This window comes from Sarcophilus harrisii, chromosome 3 (genome assembly GCF_902635505.1).
Source record: "Sarcophilus harrisii chromosome 3, mSarHar1.11, whole genome shotgun sequence".
Lineage (NCBI taxonomy): Eukaryota > Metazoa > Chordata > Mammalia > Dasyuromorphia > Dasyuridae > Sarcophilus > Sarcophilus harrisii.
The window spans coordinates 417,125,008-417,148,018 of NC_045428.1; the positions used below are offsets into that span (position 1 = coordinate 417,125,008).

The following is a 23,011-nucleotide window of genomic DNA, read 5'->3' on the forward strand; positions in this document are numbered from 1 at the left end:
AAGGTATGAAAGCATTAATTTAACACAACAATATTTTATTCATTTAAACATGTTAGTCTCATGGGAGATACATTTTACTACTTTCTGAATCTTTTCTCTACAAAGACACATCTTTCTCTTTCTTATTCATGAATTTTGAAACTTTGCCACTCTAAGATATACCTAAAGAAATGTCATAAAGAAAGTAGAGTTTTGATACACAAAGTAAAAAAGAAATAAAGTGACCGTAGAAATGGGGAAAAGAGTAGAAACATAAGTAACTGTACCAGAGAGCATATGCCTGTTTTTACTTACACAAAAACCTTTTGCAGTCAGTGATGGTCCTGAAGTTTACTAAATTAGTACATTTTATTGAAAATCACAAAAGCACCAGGTAATAGCCAGGAAAGTGGGGAGTAACAGATGCAAATGGAATATGGAATACGGAATTGATTATTTCTAGGTTGCTATTGGGGGAATATCTCAATATAGGAGTGCAAGACTTTTCAAATAATTCATATTATAGCTTCCCACACAGAGGATGTGTTTGTAAACAAATAGCATTGCAAAGTACCGCATCATACACCTAACTGGTATCTTACCAGCATATATGCCTTTATGTATGACATCACCTTGGCTATTGTAATACTGCATAGATGGCTGTGTCCTATCATACTCAGAGCGAGGTTCTCTAATTCCTAACAGTGCTGGTGATGAAGATGTGCTGCCAACTGAAGAAAGGAAAAAAAGGAGGGAGAAAGAGAAAAGGAAAGGAAGAAGATTGTTAGTGTCTCAGTAAAACCCTCCCATGAAAAATAAAGATCAGTGATTAGAAATACCCCAGTAGTTTGCTAATAAAGTCAGATCTGAAAGCTGCTGTGAAATGTAAGAGTAGTCAAGCATTTAAACAAGACAAGAAGCAAAATATAGCTAGTTCTAAATGGAATTATCTTGGAGCTTGGGCAGAGAGTCTGCTAGTAGAGCTAGTAATACTAGCTCTACTTTATATTATCTTAAAATATGAGCTTCCCCGTTTTAAATGTGATCTGAAAAAATGGATAATTTTCAAATGTCAATGAATTTTCAAATATCAATGAATTGGATTAGGCTTTCAAAATTAGGTAAATAAGAACATATCAGTCACTCAAGAGTTATATTTGCTATTTTTTCTCATTTCAATTACTTACAAAAAAAAAATCAACAAGCCACTGAAACATATATCTATTGAATTTCTGCATAAAAGAAATTTTTACTTTACTAAAAGAAAAAATTACTTTCTAATTATTCCAAACTACCCCACGTGAGAAGCACTGGGATTTCAGAATAATTTAAGTTGCCGTCAATTCTAAGTTCTAGGAAATCTAATAGTCTGGGCTTACTGTGAAACTGATGAAAATGGGAAGATCAGTCCTTTAAAAAGACTGTGAAGCCTACTATAATAATGGTTAAAATAGTTAATGATAGGAAAAAGTTATCTCCTATATACACTTTTTGTTTTTTCTGAAGCGTTAGAGGAAATAATTCAATTCTGAATGGGAAACTTTAAGAAAACTTTTTCCCCCTTCATTTTAAAACTCACCTTGCTTTCATCATAATTAAACTCCAATTAATTATTTGCTAACATGGCCAAAGATAATCATTGATAGTGATGCACCTTAATCCTTGCCAATGCTAATTTTGCAGTGTATAGCATTTGTAAAACTAACATAAACATTTATTCTACCAGAGGAAAATGAACATAATTAGAAGCAAAATTTCAAATCACATGGGATGGATCTGCATTCAGATTCTTATTGAAAATAAGAATACCATAAGAAGGTATCAAGCACAGGGAAAGTACCTGCTACCTTATCATCAGTCCCAAAAGCAAGATTAAGAAATGAAAGTAAAAGACTGCTTTAATATTAAATTACCAAGGAATGATAAATACAGAAACCAAAACATATCTTGTTTTGGTATTTTGTTTACCATTAGAATTATCTGCGTACATGTCTTATTAGTGCCTGTACAAACAGAAATACCTCTAGGCATCTCACCTAACAGCTCCCTTGAAACTACTTCTAGCATCTTCACTCCCTAAAGAAGGTTGAGCCTTTTGAGAAAGCCAAGTTGCTTCAGGCTAAACTTGAGAGCCCAGAAAGGTGTAAAATAGGCAGGGGTTTCCTTTAAGGAGTTAAGCATAATTTAAAAAAAGCTAAGGCTCATGTAAGTCTGGACATAAATAATTTCAAAAGATTTCTTGAAGTAAAGAGAGATGTTAGATTATGTGACAAGAACTACTAAGCTTATATTCATTTTTAGTCACATTTATACACATAAGAAATAAGCTATACTTCTATGGATAGAGTGCAATGGAAGGTATCTAATTTAGACGAAACTGTTTTAAAGCCAATAAAGCACAAGAAATTCATCACTGTCATCTTTTTTTAAGTTAAAAATTATATTTATCAAACTCACTTGTTGGTTTCATAGTCATTTTCCATGCTTTTTCTGCTAGTGCCAAATGGGTTTGCTTTTCTCTCTGAGATTAAAAGTCCTACCAGTAAGGAATAAAAGAAAGAGTTCCCAACTCACATTGCTAAAATTATTGGGCATCTATTTGTCCCTGTGACACGTGACCCTGACAAGATGTAGCATTCTTGGCTTGAAGTACAACAACCGTGTTTATTGTTCCTTCAGGTAGAAGATTGCAGCCTCTTTTTATTACAAAGGTTTAAACATTAAGAAAAACAAAGGATCAGTTATCAGGTGATTACAACCTGAAATATAGCAGACAGAGAACTCAACTCAAGTAAAAACCAAGGCTTCTTAAATTTTTTGTGTGTTGGTAGGCTGAGAAAGCATATGAAACATTTTCCAGAAGAATGTTTTAACAGGCATTAAAATCAAATACAGAGGATCACTAATTATATTAAAATATAATCTTTAAAATCTCTTATGGTAGTAATTTAAGGCTTTGGAAAAGTTATAATCATTCTGCCTTGCAACAAAAAGGCATAAACAACTAGAAAAAAACATTGTTTCTCTCTACAGGTTAATTATTGTACTTTCCTTCATCTGGAGAGAATAGCTGGAGGCCTAGTTTCTTTCTCTTGTCATATTTGCTGTCATATTTTACTTTTTTAAAGACTAACTCCTTTAACCCATACATACACAATAAAATATTTTACTCCCCATTCTCCCCCCCCCAAAAACAAAACAAAACAAAACAAAAAAAACAACTATTACCAAATTTGTGGATCCTAGATTAAGAAATGCTGCTTTAAAGGATAAGAGAAGATCTATACAATTTCTAGAGACAAATGAAGATTAATGAAGGATTGGGAATGGTAGGTTCTGAAGTAGACAGATATAATCTTCTCTAGTCAAGATAAAAATGGCAAGAGGGACAGAAACCAATATATTCCTAAGAGCCCGTTCCCTACTGACCTGATTGAATGATAGGTGACATCTGTTGGTTGGTAGTTGAGAGGGAAGGATGTGATTTGAATCTCTCGCGCTCTAATGTTGATACTGGTGTAATAAAATGATTTTGATTCCACCCATCCTGTTGGTGTTAAAAGAGAAAATAAAAAAGCCTTTCAAATTCAATCATGACATTTTGTTATAAAATATTAGGAATGTGTTCTCAAATAATTATGCCAGAGTTATCTTTGTACTGCACCTTTTTATAAATGCTCCGCAGGTCTCGATATTGCCATAACGTGTTCAATACCTGGGCTGCTGCTTTCACTACTTTCAGAGATGATCTATATAAGAGAGAGTTAGGGTAATGAATTCAGGTCCTTCTCTGAAACAGTCTGAACAGCAACATATCAGACTCCACCTGACAGGATTCAGTTCATATACCAGTGGACAGGAGGTCACCCTCTAAGAACTCCAGCACACAAAAGCTGTTTAGAAAAGTGCTCATTGTAATCTAATGTTTGGGAATTGGTCATACTCAAGCTTTGGGAGGAGGGGGAAACTTAGAAGTGAACATATAAGGTGACTAGCTTTTCACAGCAAGAAGTCCCCATCACATGTAATAATTAATGTAAAGGAAGTGTTCCCTTAGGTATCAGCCATACAACTTTTCTAGGTTTTAACTTTTCCTTTGCCATTAATTACCTACCTTCTACCTCCTGGGTATCTAAGGAACAATAATCAGTCCACCTGACCTCTGAAGATAAAAGGAACTAGGTCATCACTTAATGATGTGTAATGGGTGCTAATGTTTCACATGGGTGCTGATGTTTCACTAAGTGTTATAGTCAGCCTTCTAGTGATGGAAAAAAGGCACATGAAGGAGTGATATTTAAGAAAACTGACAGTACAGGGAATAGCTAATTGGGAATCTAGAAGAAATCATGAACTGACTCTCAAAAAGTCAAATTCAAGGATGCAATTTTTTTTTTTTTTTTTTGGAGAATAGATTTTAACATACAAAATTTGGTTTCAATATAACCCCTTAGTTTTGTGGGAGAATAAGCAAATTTTAAGAGTTGGAAAGGGACCTCAGAGGCCATCTACTATAATCCATTTCCTTTACTACATTCAAATTTCTATTTGGAAAATCTCTATTGAAATTTCTATAAACACTTCATCAAACAAGAATTTTATTGGTTTAGGATCAGAGGCTGAGACCACTTAGTTCCAAATCAATCATGTTATTTTATATATATAGTGGAGAATTTCTGAATCTTCAAAATTTGGACTTTAAAAGCTTAAGAATTTTAAAAAAATATACTATGATACTTATAATGGTAATAATCTACTCAATTTTTGTCACAATTTATTTTATCCCTTGCCTTCGGTATTTCCGAGGTTTTAACATCGGAAATACCTTAACCAATGATGATCTGCTTCTATATATTCACCTGTGTTCATGGTGGGTCTCGTGATGGAGACTCCTTTGGAGTCTTCATATTGCTAAATTTGCCCTTGCTCTTGGCCCAATTCTTCAGACTTAGTTGAACCACAGGAACACTTTGCACTTGACTACTCTTGGTTTAGAATCTCAAGGGAACCCTTGAGAAGAAGATAGTGAGAAGATAGAAAGATATCCCTTGTAGTTATTGTATCACTTTAAACTTCCATTTTCTGATTTGTCTAAACACTAAAATCTATTTGCACGTTCCACCAAAGGGGATCTTCATTTTGTTATATGTGTTCCAGAATGGGGTTTGTACTAATGCTTCTAGGCAGTTTTGATGTAGGTACTGTTAAGGAGAGTAGGCTTATTTAAGGATAAATTAGTAAGTTTTAGGATGATACCTATTTCAGATGACAGTTATCCCACTCTTTTGAGGGGCTCATTTATCATTATGGTATAGAATATGCCAAGTCTTCTCAATCTATGATTTCTTTGGGGAATTCTATTGTGGGTTAATTCTATAGTGGGCTAAGATCAATGAACAGGCTAAAGCAATGTTATAGCTTTGATCCTTGCCACAGCATTTTCCCAAATATTCCTTGTGCTACTGATTTTCTAATATACCTATTTTAATGCTATACTATGCAGCTGAAAGTAGAATTCTGAGGCAAATATAGTATTCCTTATTACAGTTAACTGCAGATCTTGGAAAAAGGAGTAAGTGAACAGAAGATGTGTTCTAATCTAGATTGGTCTTAATATCCAATGTTAAGCTCATGCTAAGAGGTTCAAACAATGACTCTACAGTATTCTATTATACTGGTACCTGGCACTTTAGAAATGGTGACACTGACAAGAGAGTGGTGGGTATTATAAACAAAAAAAGGAATACAAGCCAGATAACTGCTCCCCTAACAAAACGGATTGCAGCTATGGGAAACTAAATTTATCAACTTATAAGGAAAGGAGAAATAAATCATTTTCAGGAGAAAATTCATTTTTTATGAAGATCCTTTCTCATAGTGATGAGAGGAACAGAATCCTCACAGTGGTGGTTCCTTATGACAGAACACTTACCTGTCCCCTCTCCCTTTGGTTATGTTCACTAGTTTCTCGATCCCTCCAGTGTCAGCCAGGGCTTTGGCATTCTCCATGTTTTTACTGGTGACCTCATGCAGAGCACAGCAGATTGCTGCCATGGTCTCATCAGACAAGATGCTTGGACCATTGCCTCCTGGCAGACGATTTACCAGGTCTCGCATAGCATATTTACCTGCCAAATTACAAAAATTAAATTCATTTACAAAATGTACTAGCTACTGCAAAATTCTGTTGTATAATATATATCACAAGAGATACATTCCAAAAGTAAAAAAGACAAAGGCAAATTTCATAGCTAAATGGAAAATGATAATTATTCTAAATAGTTATTGTGATCTTTAATATTTCATTAAATTCTACATTAAAGAATCATTTAGGATGTTTATGGCTCTATGTTATTGAAGGGATAAACAAAGAAGTGAAGAGACTAGGGTATGATAGTCAAATTTACTTTCAACTATTATAAATCAGCTAGAAAAAGCTGAAACGAATACAGGAAATCTGATTCTTATTGGAATTTTTAGATATTGAAAAAATAAGACCGTCATGAGTCTTTCAGGAAGCTTTCAAAAATTTATTCTCCAAATATGGGTCAAGTACATTGCTTTTAACAGAATATAAGCACATTGAGAACAAGGACCATCTTACTGTTCTGGCATGTAGTTGGTATTTTGTAAATACGTAATGGAAAACTGAACTGATTAATTTTTTCTAGTTGGGAAATAAGTTAATTTCATTACATCTGTATAGATAATTTTATATAGGAACAAATGGGTCTGTGAACCCATGTTAATAGTAATTTTAACAAAGAAAGTTTCAAAGCAAAACTGAAAATATTTAATTAAAATTATGGCTGTCTTCCCTCACAGGAGAGGGTAGTAATAGTAATAAAGCTTTTTATTTGGAAAGCTTGGGGGGAGGGAGTGGAATAGGAACAGAGGAGGGCTGTCTTATGGATATTCTATTCACTTCTCTGCCTTCCAACAGATTACATCTCAACTTTTTTAGTTTTCAATTACTAGCTGACAAACAGGAATAATTGCACTATAGAAAAAAGGAAATTAAAGAAAGCTTGAGTAAATATTTTGTTATTTTCTTCTGAACTAATAATTGAATGGCTTTTAAATGGAGTTTTTATTAAACATCTGTTTACATACCATTGGTGAGCAACAGATGGGAAAAACATTCAAAGAGGCATTAATTGTATATGTGTATAATTTGATATATGTCAGAGGAAAAACTCAAAGAAAACATTAATAGGAAAAGCAGAGAAATTCAGTTTATTAAAAAGATGATCAGTGGATGAATTCTGTGATGAGATAGGGAAGGCAAAATGAGAAATTGCCGCTGAATTTCACACTATGCATTAATTATACAGTGGTTTTTCAACATAACTTGGTCATTTCCTAGGTATTTACAGTGATTCATGGGACTTATTTTGTATTATATCATTGCACCTGGGTGTCAAGCAATTGTAGTTAGAATGTATAACTATGAACTAAGCACTGTTGCATTCTCCCCTTCTCCATCTTTTATGCCATGCCTAATGCTAGATGAGTGGAGGGCAGGGCAGTACCCAAAAATAATTGAATCCAGGTATTAGGGTATAACATCTAATTTTATGTTTTAGAAGATGCCTAATGTATTGTTGATTCTCAGCAAATAATGAGCAGGTCATTATTACTTGTAAGAATATTATTATGTTATTACTTTTTGCCTGATTCAATAGCCCATGGGCTACCATAAACTTATAGAACTAAGGATTCCCTCTACAATCTGCTGAGGTAGGAACATGGAGAATGAAATGAAATGGTCTGAACTATATGTGTCAAAAGAGTCATATATGTGGTCAAAATGAAATGGGTTCAAATGTGTCTATGGGCAATCTCTTAGGTAAACAATTTAAGTACATACAGATTTGCTTTGTTATTTTTATAAGTATACCTTAAAGACACAAGAAATTCCTTTTAAAGGAAGCCAGAAGCTGGTTATATGATAATTCTCACACTGCAACTCGGTACATGTTAGAATCTGTAGCAGTGAGGGTGTGTAGGAAGCTTTATCTCTATATAGAAAGATCTGGCTCAACATACTGCTACATGACACTGATAATACATTAAGAAAATATTAATTTAGGTATTATAAAAATAGCAACACTTTCTGAGTAATTATTTAACAATTCTGAACTTTATAAACAATTCCACTTAGAACATGATTACAATGGCATTATGGCTAAAGTACATAGTGGTAAAGAGATTTACAAATCTAAGGTGAATTTTAAGGGAAAAAATTCTAGAAAATTTTAATGGGGAGTCCCCAACAGTTATCTATAGTAAAAAATTCTTCACCAAATCACTAGTACTAGGAAATTAAAGCAATTCTGAGGGTTGTCACACCTATTAGATGGGCAAAACTGACAAAAAAAAAAAACAAAAAAACAAGAAAGATTGAAGTAGTCTTGGGAAAATGACACAGAAGCACTGCTGTCAGAGTGGTGAACTGGTCTAGCAATTTAGAACCATGGTCAAAAAGCCAATAAAATGTGCTTATACTCTGAACTAAAGGATTCTTAGGCTTATACCTCAAAGAGATCAAAGAAAGAAGAAAAGGTCCCTATGCAAGAAAATATTTATACAATAGTTCTTTTTTGATTAACAAAGAACTAAAGACTAAACAAATTACAGTGGTATACTAACATAATAGAATACAATTGTTCAGAGATAGTTAAAGAGAAACTGTGAAACACTTGCTTACATTTATGTACAATGAAGTGAGCAAAAGTAAGGGGAACAACTTACGCTCTAACAACACGGAAATTTATTTTGCTTGATTATGCTTATTTGTTATAAAGTTTTTGGTTTTCTTATATCCCTGCTCCATCTGCTTATGCCAAGTGTGGGAGAATTAGGGAAAAAAATGCTTGAAAATTTAAAAAAACAGATTACATATATATATTTGCCATTCTGGAAAAAAAAAAAAGTGATTACCCAAGGTTAGCTTGGGTAATTTGGGTAAAGGGTAAATCTGGTAAAAAGGGTAAAAATTTGGATAAAGGCAAAGGTTTTCTCAAAAGAAAAAAATTGATGATTACATTTAACTTGTGTAGCATAGCATACCTATAAGCTCTTTGTTACGAATATCCAATGCCATATTCCTCAAAGCAGTTGCCACAGAAGACACAACTCTATCATTGTCCATTCTCAGAAGTTCTACAAGGATCGGAAGACCTTTTTCTTTTCGGACAGCAGCTCGAATATATGCAGCAAACTATTAAATAAAATAAATCCTTTAAGTAACACAAAACAGAAACTTTACTTTTAATTATGTTACAGTGCCTTAAAAATCCTCCTATGTTTAAAATAAATATGTAAGATTACAAAAGAATAAAAACAGTAATTTAAAAAAGGTAGATTAAGTTTTTTTTTTTTTTTAAATATTTAATTAAAAAAACAGAATAGAAAAAAGACAGAAAAAGAAAACAAAACAAAACATGTGTCAGGAAGAATTTGAAATATATAGTAACAAATTACCAGGTCAAGAAAGAATATACAATAATAGAAGAAATTATATTCATGAGTGTCCATCTTTTCTTTGTGGATTTTTCTTTTGGTCTTTGCTGTGTTTTTTTTTTTTTTTAAACTCTATTCTTTTTTCCTCATTCATTATCCCTCCCCCACCAGCAGGCTATAGTTAAGCACAGATCTATTTTTATACACACACACACACACACACATACACACCACTCCACACATACACACACACATACATTTACACCCAAAGACTCATACTCATACTCTCTTATTTCCTATCTCTGCTAACTCTTCTGCTTTAATTATGCTCCATAATTTGCTTTGCACAATTACTTAACCTTCCCCCACCTATAAATCCCTCCTTTGACTTCTCCCACCCTTTGCTTCCCCCTCCGTCTATCCCTTTTCTTTATAGATTTCTGGAGAGTGTTATACCCTTCATGGTATATATGTAGTGTTGCCTATTTATCCCATTTTTGATGTGAATAGGTTTTAAGAACCATGAGCCTCCTTCCACCTCTAATGTCTCTGGGTCCATTCTTCCTCTGCACCTCATTTGTATAACATAATTATTATTTTACCTTTTCCTAGGCAGTTTTCTTTTTAACAGTCAGATCATACTCAACTCTGCCCCAATCTTTCTTTTGAGCTGCTCTATTGCTGATGTCAATCTTAAACATATGGTATGCATTTATGTTAAAAAAATAAATGTTTATTATTATTTGTTTATTATCTGTCCATGTCAAATTCTCTAGAATTAATCTTTGATACTGAACTCTTATGTGTTAAATTTTCTATTGAATTAGGGTTAAAAAAAAGTCCTGAAAATCTTCGTTTGTTGAATGTACCTTTTTTTCCCCCCACTTAATATTATAGATAATTTTGCTGGATATGATATTTTTGGCTGCAGGTCTAATTTTTTGATTGTCAGTACATATGATTCTAGGACTTGCAATCTTTTATTGTGGCTGCTGCTAAATACTTCACAATTCTAATTGTCGCTTCAACATATTTTAATTGTTTTTCTTTTTCTTGCAAAAATTTCTCTTTGATCTGGGGGTTTCAAAATTTGTCAATAATATTCCTGTGTGTTTCCCACAAAGGATATCAGATGGTGCTGGGTGGATTTTTCCTGTTTCTACTTTTCACTCATGTTCTATCACTTCAGGACAATTTTCTTGGATTATTTCTTGCATTATTGGGTTAAGGTTATTTTTTTGCTCACAGCTTTCAGGTAGTCCAATTATTCTTATATTTTCTCTTTTTTGATTTCTTCTCCAGATCTGCTATTCCATTTTTTCTTTCTTTAAATTCTGTTGCTATTTCTTGGTCTCATAGCTTTGCTGGCTTCAAGATAGAATGACTAAAAAAATTTATTGCCTATGAGTCCGGAAATTTCAAATGATGATTTCTTAAATATTTTTATGGGGGGTTAAAAAAAGATGCTAAAGAATATATTCAATGATAGACTATCTAGATTATCATTTATTTTTATTAGAGAAATCTAAACATAACTAAGGAGACACATCATGATGTGTCTTTGTGCTTAGGCAATGTACCAGGTATAGGGACTAAAGAAACAGACAATAAGTGCACACTTGAAGAGGACCATATTTTTAGGATCTTGTGTATTCTGTGACTTTACCTATATTTCTAATGACTAAAAGAGATAACGAATGGTGAAACCCAAAAGTTGTGAGGCCACAGAAGGCAAAAACCCTAGGCTAGGAAGTTGTCTTTACTAAAATGAGAACATTATTTCAAGTAGGTCTGAACCTTGTTTCATTTTGCTCACTCCTCCATAGTCATCAGATCATCCAGGCTATTGAATAAACTTCCTTATTCCCACAGCCTCCAGTTCTGGAGCCAGGATTGAATCAATTCTGCTACTGTTCTTGAGAGGGATATGTGAATATTTGGAACTCTTTTGGTCACACTCATCATCCCTGAGAACCTAAAGTGACCTTCCTTTGCCATGATTTCCATATCTCTCTATATAAATGTCAGCTCCTTGAAGTAATGGATTGTGGTTTTAAAATTTGCATGGTTGGTTTTTAGGACAGTATATAAGTGCTTAACACCTTTTCATTCATTCATAAATATAACTTTGTTGTGAAAAGGAAAAAAAAATAATCACACGTGTATATAATGCTTTCCAATTTGGTGTTATTTAGCAATTTAAAAAAAAGTCTAGTACCTTTCATTTTATTATTAATGCTAGAACCTCTTACGCAATCTTATGACCCTTTTGCAGACCGATTCTTTTGTATACCAAATCAGCTGGAAGTGAACACAAGAATAGAAGTTATGTAACAGAATAGAAAGAGACCCCTGGTTATTTGTTCACTTAAAAAAAAAAAAACCTTTCAAATTCTGTATAGATTAGCTAACAGACATAGTTAACAAGATGTCTAATGATTCTCAGTGCACTATGGTTAATTGTTCATTTTAATTAATTGCTTTCTTTCATGAGAATTGAATTACCTTGGTTTAATATTAAAAAATAGGAATGAAAAATTTTATCATCTGAATCCATGGCACAGGTAGGGGAGGCAAGATAACGAACAGACAGATCCCTGCCCTGGGAGTCAGAATGACTTGGGTGTGAACTGTGGTCTTGCTCCTTTTATGGCCTTTGTGAATGTAGGCTGTCACTCAAATAGAGCTCAGTTTCTCTTCTGCAAAATAAGAGAGTATGATTTCTAAGGTCTACTGAAGTCCTATGCTCCTATGAAAATTCTGCCAAACTTAAAAAGTTTTAAAAATTCAATGTATGAATTCTGAGCATATTGCAACATTAATGGACTAAAATGCTTATCAAACTGGTCTCTGTGAAATATGTAATGATAGGACAAATTCCTTTTGTTTCAAGATGAGTTTCCTGAGGCTTATCAATCTCCTACTACCCTTCAATAATCTTTAATACCATCTATGATCATGATTATCAAAAAGGGAGTGCATACAATCTTTTAATTTACTAAAATCTCAAAAATCAAACTCAAAAATCTTTAAAACATGTTTACATTTTAAATCAGTTTGAAACCTAATTTTTACTTGCTATATAGTTCTACAAATTAAACTGTAGATACAAATCAAATTACATAAATTTTAATTATCACCACTATTATCATTTTTAAAGGGATTAATTTAAAAATAAATGAATTTTAGTTTATTTACTTCATACAGTTCCAAGTTCAGTAGAAGTTGAAGGTGAAACATCCTGGAAAAGACTGGATTTCACTGATACTTTCATTAACAATGAAAGACATTAGCTCCAACACTTGACCATAACTATCCATAGCAGTCAAATACAATAGCTGCCTTACTGAAACGAACCAGACACAGGACTTCCTACAGAAAAGACTACGAGAATAGTATTAAATTCAAATAGAAACAGGGACTTCTTTAGGGGGCATGATAAATTAATTTAAAAATATACCTTATCTGTTTTATTGTGTCTGTATTTATTTTGTTAAATATTTTCCAATTACATTTTGTATTCTGGAGTGCTGTGGGCCATATACATTCTGAGCATTTGACACACCTGCTCTTCCTGAAAGGTTCTTAATTCATTTGAGAATAGAATCAGGAAGGGAAACTCAAAATAAACTTATTTATTATACCGACATGGACTCCTTGCATTAACCCCATGGCTCACAGGACAGGACAGGACACAGTCAATTGTATCAATCAATCATCTCACACTTCAACTACTGCAAAAACCTGCTGGTTGGTCTTCCTGTCTCAGCTCTCCACCACCACTCAAATTATCAAAGTGAATTTTCTAAAATGCAAATCTGACCATTTTACCTGCTTCCTCCAAATCAATAAACTTCAATGATTCCCTATTAGCTCCAAGTAGACAATATTCTGACTCTTTTCTACCCTCCAAGTTTTCTTACACCTTAATCCCCTCCATGTATTGAGTGATTCTGTGATAGATACTGATTTTTTGGCTGATTCCTTCCTTGTATATGCTACTCCAATTCTTAAGTATTTTCAATGGTTGTCCTCCATGCCTGAATTCTCTCCCTCCTCATGCCCAAGTCCTACTTTCTACAAGAAGCCTTTTCTCTTCTACCTTAATCTTTCACCTGAGATTATTTCCAACCTATCTATATATGTTGTTTTTAGATGGCTGTTTGAATGTTGTTTCTCCAATTAAACTATGAGCTCCTTGAAAACAGGGATCATCTAAAGCCTTTCTCCACCTGACACATAGTAGATGCTCAATAAATACTAGGTGACTGACAATCAAACACTTAACCTATTGTGTTGTTCTTCTGTGGTTTTATGTATGCACATTTTGTTCTCATCACTAGGTTGTTAGTTTTTTCACAGGTTATATTTTCTTTTAAGGGGACATTGTTATACACTGGAAAGAGCACTGGATTTGGAATCAGGACCAGGTTTAGACCCCAGTTTGTCCCTTAAAATTTCTGGGTTTCAGTTTCCTCATATAGAAAATGAAGGGGATTGATGTGATGAGTTCTAAGATTCACTGCAACTCTAAACATATGATATTCTGACCTTTTTTGGCAGAGTACTGGGAACAAGGCAGATGCTTGAAAATATTTACTGGTGGATTTTTTTCTGGTTTGACTGAAATCTCTTAAAAATCATTTAGAATCTATGTCATACCTTCCAGTTGCCTGCAGAGAGATTCTGGAGTGATCCTGCAGAGCCTTCTAAAGTAGCTGGGTTTGAGCTTTCTGCTAGAAGGGTCAGGTATGGCTTTACTACTGATGGATGCCATAACATTTCGACCCCTTTAGGAGACTTAGAAAATCCAGGTATGGGGCCAACTCCATCCCACTGAAAGAGAAATTATGTTAATATGTTAAAAAAAATTTTTTTTAAATGTCAATTTTGTTAAATAGGAGTAATCACCTGTGTTAAAATTTGATAAATATTTGATAGATATCCATCTCTGAGATAACAATATAAATACTATAACAACTATCATTTTCTCCTCAGAAAAAAATAGTATTTTTTGCTCCCCCCCAAAATGAAATTCATATCAAATTGAATGCTAACTTGATCCTCTTGTGGAGTCCTCTTTTTCTTCTTCTTCTTTTTTCCCCAACAACTTGGTTCTGAATCTTTGCTAGGAGATTCTTTTCCTAATAAGTCATCCAATTCATTTATTCCCAGCAGTCGTGCTTGAGGTACTTCTAATTCTAACCGATATGACAGGTTCCTCAAGGTGCACACACAGTTTTCCACAGTCTGAAATTTAATACATTTTAGAATTAATGCCACCAAACAGAACAAGCAACTTTCACATCAAATAGATATTAACTGAAAAAGCTTTTTTATATGAGCATGACAGATTTTTAATATGAACATGACATATATGAATATCTAAACTAACAAAATAATTTTTAAAGAGAATGGAAAAATGATTTAGCAAAGTGACATGTTTATAAGGCATTCTAGAATAGTCATTGTGTTGTAGAAATTTTGCAAGATATACAACATATCATAATAGAACCACCTGATACTGATATCCTTAAATCCACATGTATATTTCTAAGAATTTGTAAAATGAATGAAGGGTAACTGACCAAGCAGATCAATGACAGTGGCAAGGCTTTTGTAAAAGATTCAGACACTAAATGACAAATGGAATCTCATTCTATCTTTTTTCTACCTCAATCACAAAAGTAATTCTTCATCACAGAAGCAACTGTTATCATCCCTCCTCAATGACAGACATTCATTCCAGGTTCTCTCTCTGGCCTAGCCCTTTAATCTCTGAATTCTTCTCTTGTATTATCAACAAGCAATTATTTCCTCCCTTGTTTTTATTCCAAACATGAACTTGCTGCTGCATATAGATAATATTTCTTCTAGACTTTCCCTCCTCCTTTTACCTCTCCATTTTCCTTACTTTGCCAAGCACTACTCCTTCCACAATAGTGATAGTCCCTTCTAAACGCAAAACATTGACTAAGAAGGGATAGAGAAAAGAGGAGCAGAGGAATAAGGGAGCCCTACCATAGAATATCAAATGTTGATTTAATTTGGGAGTAGGTAGAAAAATAAAGATGGCAGTAGCGGCTTTTACAAAGATAGTCATTTTTCTAAGTTTCAGAAAAAAACTCAGATGAAGACCCATGGCTAGGCTGTCACTTGAGTCTTTCTATTTCTTCATAGTTGCATATATGCTGAAACAAGGCCCCTTAATGCTTATGATGTGACTTGACTCCATTTCTTCCATACCTTGCTGTCATAATCAGAAGTGTTCACACATGCATGGATCACATATAACAAGGAATCCACAAGGCCTTCACAAGACCTCATTTGTTTCCTTGCTTCTTCTCCTGCAGAGCTGAGATTCCTGAAATATGAAGATATAGTGAGACTTCCAAAATTTATAACTTACTTATTCACATAATGTTTGTGAGGGAGGGAGAGAATTTGGAACTCAAAAATATAAAAAATGAATGTCAAAAAATTTTTTTTACAGGTAATTAGGAAATGTTTAACAAAATAAAGAAAACAATTATTTTGAAAAAGAGCTGACTACATAAGATTTTCACTTATAATCAGTATCAAAAAAAGAGAGAGGGTGAGAGTGAGAGAGTGAGAGCAATTTTTGCACTCAAATAACAGGAACTCCAAACTTACTTTGAGGTTTTTCTTTAAATAAACTATGTGGTTGTAAAATTCTAGGAAGATAACAGTGACTTTGTAATTCCTTTTAGATTAGAGGGCAAAGGAACCTTTTTTCTGCCAAGGGCCATTTGGATATTTATAACATTATATTTTGGCCCATACAAAATTATCAAATTATAAATCTCAAGCCATGGTAGGTTGTTGTTTAAGATTTTTAGTTCATTACCTGTGGCTGCTTTAGCAAATGATTTGGTGGGCCTTATATGGTGCACAGGCTGGATGTTTTCCAACCTTGATCTGCATGGTTGTCAAGCTGGACAACTCTTTCAAGAAAATTCAGGTAAAACTGTCTCCTATTTGCACCTGCTAGCTTAATAATTGGAATTTTTTTGTTTCACTGCTTCTCAGCCTAAATTAGTTATAAGAAGTATATAGTCAACTTCAAGGCTTTGCTTAATAACGGAGTTGCTTCCTTTCAACATTCTATTCATTTCCCAACTGCCATTCAAAGGCTGTCTCTTCTTTTGTAGAGAGAAATCAGAGATAGGCATGAAAATAATGATCTGTACTTGAGAGTAGGGCATTGTTACTTGGGGCAAAAAGCAGAATCATAGAATATTTAAGAAGGAAAAGGCCTCAAGAGTTTATCATGAATTTTATCTGCAACACAAACTTTAGTGACAGAAATCCATGTTTTTGTTTTTTTGACATCTCTATTTATTGGGAAGTTTTCCTTTCTGTAACCCCCAATCTTTTCTACTCCCTTCAATTTCAACCCACTATTCGTAGTACTGACTTTTGAGACCAAGTAGAATCAGACTAATTCTCCTACAATGCAAATCTTCAAATACTTGAAGACTGTCATGTTGCCACAAGGCTTCACTTTTTTTCAGCTTAAGATTCCTTAAACTAATACTTCTGTGGCATTGCTATCCTAGTTCCCCTCTTGGAATAAGTTCTAGTTTACCAATATATTTTTTTAAGATGTGATATCTAGAACTCAATCTGATACTTTGGATTTTGCCCTTTTTAATCAAAAGGACTATTACTTTCCTGATTATAGATACTAAATTTTATTATTGCAGAATAAGATAGAATTAGTTTTTTGGTTGTTTTTGCTTCCAGATCACACTGCCATTTCATTCACAATAAGTTTGCAGTCTCTTAGAACACTTGCCTTCTGTGCAAGTGAGTTTTTGACCCAAGAATAGGAATTCACCTTTCTCTTTAATCAACTTCATCCCATTAGCTCTTTAGCCTATCAAGATTCTTTGTATGCCATTCACAGATCTGAAGTATACTATCTATGTATTGATAAAATGCAGTTGGATTTTACTTTACATATACAATGTAGTTGGATTGTACAGTGAGCTATATAAACAAAGGAGTTTCTTGGTCGATAACAAAACTTATGTGAAGACATATGTCTGGAAATAAGTCTGACTGAGAATCATCAAAACTTTACAAGACTCAATAAGGAGGACACAACAGCTTTTTATCTCATGGATAATTGGGAACTGGCTGCACTTCAAACTAAATAATGGAACCACATTGTAAACACCTGACTAAGGAAGATCTAAAATATTATCTAGTTTTTCTAATTTGCCTACATTTTATTCACTCCATGTTCTCTCCTGTATCATGTCACTTGTTATAGGAAAATAAAAAATAAAAAAGTTAGCTTAAGCAAAGTTAAAGGACTCTTTCTCTCTAAACCTGTGAGTTTAACTCATACCTCAAGAGGGCAAATAACTTTAAAGATTTTCTTTCCAAATTTTTTCTTGGCTGAAGGTTGTTATGGTAAGATCATGTTAGCATCAATTAATGGCATTAATGTTAACAGAATACCTAATTATATACATAGAAGGAAATCTTTATTTTAAAAAAAATTATTAATAATTTTAGCTATTTAATGTAACCCTGAAAAGTACTATTTAGATTTGTTTTTCACAAAAAATAATTTTTCCTAAAATACTTGCATTTGAGATCAAACAGAGATCAAAAGGAATTAAAATAAATTATGTATCTCTAACTTTAATTTAAACAGTTAATAAGAGGATTTGAACATGTCTCTCCTAATTTCCTATCTATTAATCTTTCCAATATACCACGCTACCTTTGAGTTTTATGAACTTTGGGTATAGAGACTCCTTTTATTTATGTAGACTCACAATTCACTTATAACTTAGTATTAAGAGTTTAAATGGATTGCCCAGAGTTACAAAGTTGGTATTGTGTCAAAAAACTAAACTTGAACTAGTATTCTTCACTTTAAGATCAGCCGTTTGTTCACTACTGTATATAATCTCTTTGCTTCTGGTTGTAGATATACTAAAAATTATATTTAGTTAATACAATAATGAATATGGAAAACTTTGGAATTTTGAAATTAATTTGAGACTCAAAACAGTAAAAAAAAAAAATACCAATCCTTCAAAAAATAATTTGGAGTAGAATTTCTGTGTCACAAGTTGACATTTTTCTAGTGTGAAAATAAACTTATCAGTCTGAATTCTGTAACAGAAAGATTCAGTGACCCAAAAAGCCTTATTAATACAATAAAGCAAATCTATCTAAGAGATAAACCTATAATGTATAGATTACAATTATAAAGTTAAATTATCAGCAAGTAACTAGGAAATTACCTCAAGCAACCTGTAGTATTACGTAGAACTAGTGAAGTCTGAAATTTAATTTTATGATCTTCATCAAAGGAAGAACTATTCCATCCAGAATGTGGAACTATCACAGTGTTTGTTAAAGTTGACAGTGCATCTCGAATGATTGTCATTTTTACTGCATCACATGAGGACAAGTTCCAGAGTACTCCTTAAAAAAATTGCATTAAATAAATTGAATTAAATAAACCAAACAACATTTTTAGAGGTCTTTCTAGTTTAAAAACTAACAAGTATTAAATAAATTCTATCAGTAATGGCCAGTCTGGACCAACCTATCCCGTGTCTAATTCACACTTTGATATTTAGTAGGTTAACTAGGTCCTAATTGTTTACTGAGAATATAGGAATGACATGGTATTTTATAAAACATGTTGACCATTCTTTTAAGCTATAGTGAGATTTTACAGATTTATCAGTAAAAGCAATAGTGGCTTCTGCAAAATAAACTATTCATTATGATTTCATTCTAAGGTCTTTCAGAGTACTCAAAGTCTTCAACAGAGCTCAGATTATTGTGTTTCAAAATGATCTAATACATTATTACAAGGTAAATAAACAGAACTTAACATAACATTCAGTCAGTCTACTAGATGCCTTGAAAGAAAGAACTTTTGAGTCCTTTGCAAAAGAAAAATTGTTTAGGAGCTGTCTGGGTGATTTTAAGGAGTGGAGAGAAAATTCTATTTCTACTTCTATCAGGGAAGATGAAAGACTTTTAATTAGACCAGAAAGGAAATCAGAATCCTTTCTTTTGTGGAAAGAAATACAGTATGAAATAAATCAGGATACAACCAAGAGAGGGTAAAAATAGCCTTTTGTTTAAGAAATCATGTCTTGCAACTAGCAAAGATAGATTCTTATTTATACAATTATTTATACAATTTATACAATTGTATACAATTGTATACAATATACAATTATTTATACAATTATCCCTTGACACAAGAGATATGGGTCTTAAAAATCATATGCAAATCTTAATTTCATATAAAGCAGTATTTTCTAGATTTAAAAATAAAAATATCCTTTGCTTTATGGAGTTGGTATATTTCAACATTTACAAAAATCAGCACAATTCTATTTTACCTGTAGATCATAAAGATCAAAAATGGATCACGTTTTAACAAAATTACAGCATTAGAAAACAGTCTGGTTTTTTTTGATGTAGGAGTAAGACTACTGTATAAAAAGTGGAAGTACTACCACCTTCCCCCTTATCACTTGCTGAATTCCTAGCCATCCATTAAAGCTCAACACACCTCAATTCTCCTACCTGGTAATGATCTCCTCACTGCAAAAGCACTCTGCTTTACCACTTAACAAATGCACTAACTATACACTATGATATAATAAAACCTCTTTTAGTAGTCTTCAAACTAGTTAGAGCAAAAGCCAAAATCTATATCATAAAAGAATGAGAAAATGGCTCAGTTGTATACAATTCTAACAGCTTTACCTTAACATATTCAAACAAGACATCTACACTAAAAAGTAGAAAAGGCAGATATGACTTTATCAACATTAACTGCAAAAGTTTAGAAGATAGCATTGCTCCTCCAAAAAGGAAAATGAAAGAAAATCAATTCATAGGCTCATATGTTCAACTTCATATAAGAATGCTTTATGCATATATAAAAGGATATCTTTGATGAAAATAAAAAATGGGAACAGGGATTTTCCCAAATGGTTTTATTCACCTGATACCAACTTCATAGTAACACAATTGACTAAAAGGTTCAAAATTACCCATAATTTTCATCATGTGACCAACCTATATTCTATTTTGCTCATATTTTCCTTTGGTGATATTCATTAACCTGCTTCACCTTTGTAATTCCTTAAAATGCCCATAGCCAACATTCCCCTATCCATTGCCATGTGTTCCATGATTTGCTGCCTTTAATCCCAATAGAAACATCAAGGGTTAAAGTTTGTTTTTTTTCTTCTTGCTCAGTTCTTGACCCAATTCAATGATTATAGATATGTATGTATACTCTCACTGCAATTTTAGTGGGGTATATATTAAGTGTCCACAAGCCGGTTCCTCTGCTAAGTGCTTTACAAATGATCTCACTAGAATCTCACAGAAGTCTTGCAAGGTAGGTACTACTATTACTCTGATTTTACAGATGAGGAAACTGAGGCAGACAAGAGATCAAGTGACTTGTCTAAGCCAATGTCTGAGGTCAGATCAGAACTCAAAATTACTTGATTCTAAGTCTAGCACTCTATCCATATCCACTACACAACACAGATACATTTGTTTTAAGTTATAAATAATATATAACTATTAAAGTTTATGATAACTGAAATCAGGGAAGATTCCAGGAGTCTGGTTGAGAGTAGTAGGAGTAAAGTCTAAAATGCATTTCACTCTTAAAGAGTGTTCCAAAAGTCTTAGTATATTAAGAGTTCTGGGACATCCTATCTGATTCACATATATACATGTACAATGGACCAAACTAATGGTTATTCATTTTCATCGTAATTTGGACATCAGCCATTATTCATATAGTTTTCCCTCTGTGGATAATTCGGCAAAAATCTTTAGATTGATTAGGAAGCTCATTAAGGGAGCCTTGAAATGTTCTAAGGCTTGATATAATCAGCATGTCACATGTAAATGGGAACATCTGGAGCACTTTATCATCTTTGGGAAATCTCACCTTGAAGTAATCACTAATCACTTCCACAACACTACCAAACACTTCTGGCAAATGTATATACCTTTATCTATGCATGTTTGACATGTGTCAAATAAAGTTTTCTGTTTTATTTTTCAAGACAACTTGAATAATTTTGAAATATATACAAGAGCCACAAGCATTTTGCGTTACTGAATTAATGCTATTTTTAGTCAATAATTATTAAGTGTAATGCAATTTGTGTTCCCTACAGCTTAGGGTTAACTGTGATGGTTCAAGATGTCTTCCTATAGATTATCACTTGCAAAATTTTTTTGATGGGAATTTAGGCACAAGTCAATAGCTATGTTCTCTCAATTTCCTTTTATGATAATTATATCACCTCCAGAATGAACCTCTTCTGTATATACTTGGTCTATTTAAATTTCTTCTTTTTTGCTTTTATTACCATTTCTACTTTTTTCTATAAAATGATATGGGGTTCTGCTGTCACATTGCTGAAGAATCAATATTTATCTTTAGCAAGAGGGAGATTTATACTTGCTGCCCTCTTTTTAATTTCATCCTTAATGACTCTGAGATGACTGCTTAGTTGGGTCTAATTTTTCCTTAAATGTCTCCCTGCCACATCTAAAGTAAAATTCTGCTTCTCCCTTGCCCCACGCAGTCAATTACAACTCTTAAATATTAAAACATTTATTCCTCCCTCCTCAAACATTTAGATATAGGTTACATATATATACCACCATGCAAAACCTTTCCATAGTAGTCATTTTGCACAAGAAGACTCAAAAGAAAAAGAATGAAAGTGAAAAATAGCATGCTTCAATCTATATTCAAACAATAGACAGTTCTTTCTCTGGAGGCAGATAATATGCTTCATCATTAGTCCTTTGGGATCATCTTGATCATTGTATTGCTGAGAATAGCTAAGTCATTCAGTTCTTCATTGAACAATACTGATATTATTGTGTACGATGTTCACTTTAGAAGATGAAATTCTAAATGTATTGCTCTTGGTTTGGTGATTAATTTTACTAAGCTGGTTTTTAGAATCTCTTGGTCTTTTTTTTAAATGACAATTGATTTACATTAGTTAATCTGTATGAAATTATTATAATCCTGCGCTGATGTTCTTCCAATCATTTTTCATTTTGAGGAAATGAATAAATTGTTTATATAGGTCAGACTGGAGTTTTTTCTACTGTGTTATTTTTCATTTTGATTCTTCCTCCTGATATTAAAATAGTAATAACTGCAATTATATATGTATGTTATAGTTTTAAAAGCATATAAAGCAATTTACATATTTTATCTCATCTAGCTCCATAACAACCTTGAAATAGGTAAGATCATTTGCTTGAGAAAAAAGAAAATGAAGATTCAGAGAACTACATAAATAATACATGTTAAGAGGGAGAACTTGACTTAGGTATTATTACATCCAAATTTAGCATGCTAGTGATTCTCTTACAAGTATTCATTTCCTCTTATAAAACATCAAAAATAAAATAAACTACAGTATGTATGCACATATTTTTTGGGTTAGAATTATTATATTATTGGTATAAGAGAGCTCCCACAGGAAGATATGATCTG

At 32.9% G+C, this 23,011-nt stretch overlaps 1 protein-coding gene across 9 annotated transcripts in view; it reads right to left on the reverse strand.

The window, feature by feature from the left end:
• The window catches only part of PKP4 (plakophilin 4), a 215,520-nt gene that overhangs the window by 4,347 nt on the left and 188,162 nt on the right, over positions 1-23,011 (reverse strand). For 5 of the 9 annotated variants that reach the window (XM_012544732.3, XM_031960639.1, XM_031960637.1 and 2 more), the window contains 9 exons: positions 18,732-18,915; positions 15,691-15,808; positions 14,503-14,694; positions 14,107-14,280; positions 9,052-9,202; positions 5,912-6,107; positions 3,644-3,728; positions 3,409-3,526; positions 582-710 (listed from right to left, as the gene is read on the reverse strand). In XM_012544732.3, coding sequence (XP_012400186.1) covers positions 582-710; positions 3,409-3,526; positions 3,644-3,728; positions 5,912-6,107; positions 9,052-9,202; positions 14,107-14,280; positions 14,503-14,694; positions 15,691-15,808; positions 18,732-18,915 — 1,347 coding nt within the window. The remainder of the gene's footprint in view (positions 1-581; positions 711-3,408; positions 3,527-3,643; positions 3,729-5,911; positions 6,108-9,051; positions 9,203-14,106; positions 14,281-14,502; positions 14,695-15,690; positions 15,809-18,731; positions 18,916-23,011) is intronic. The other 4 variants (XM_031960641.1, XM_031960643.1, XM_031960640.1 and 1 more) reach the window with 2 other exon arrangements.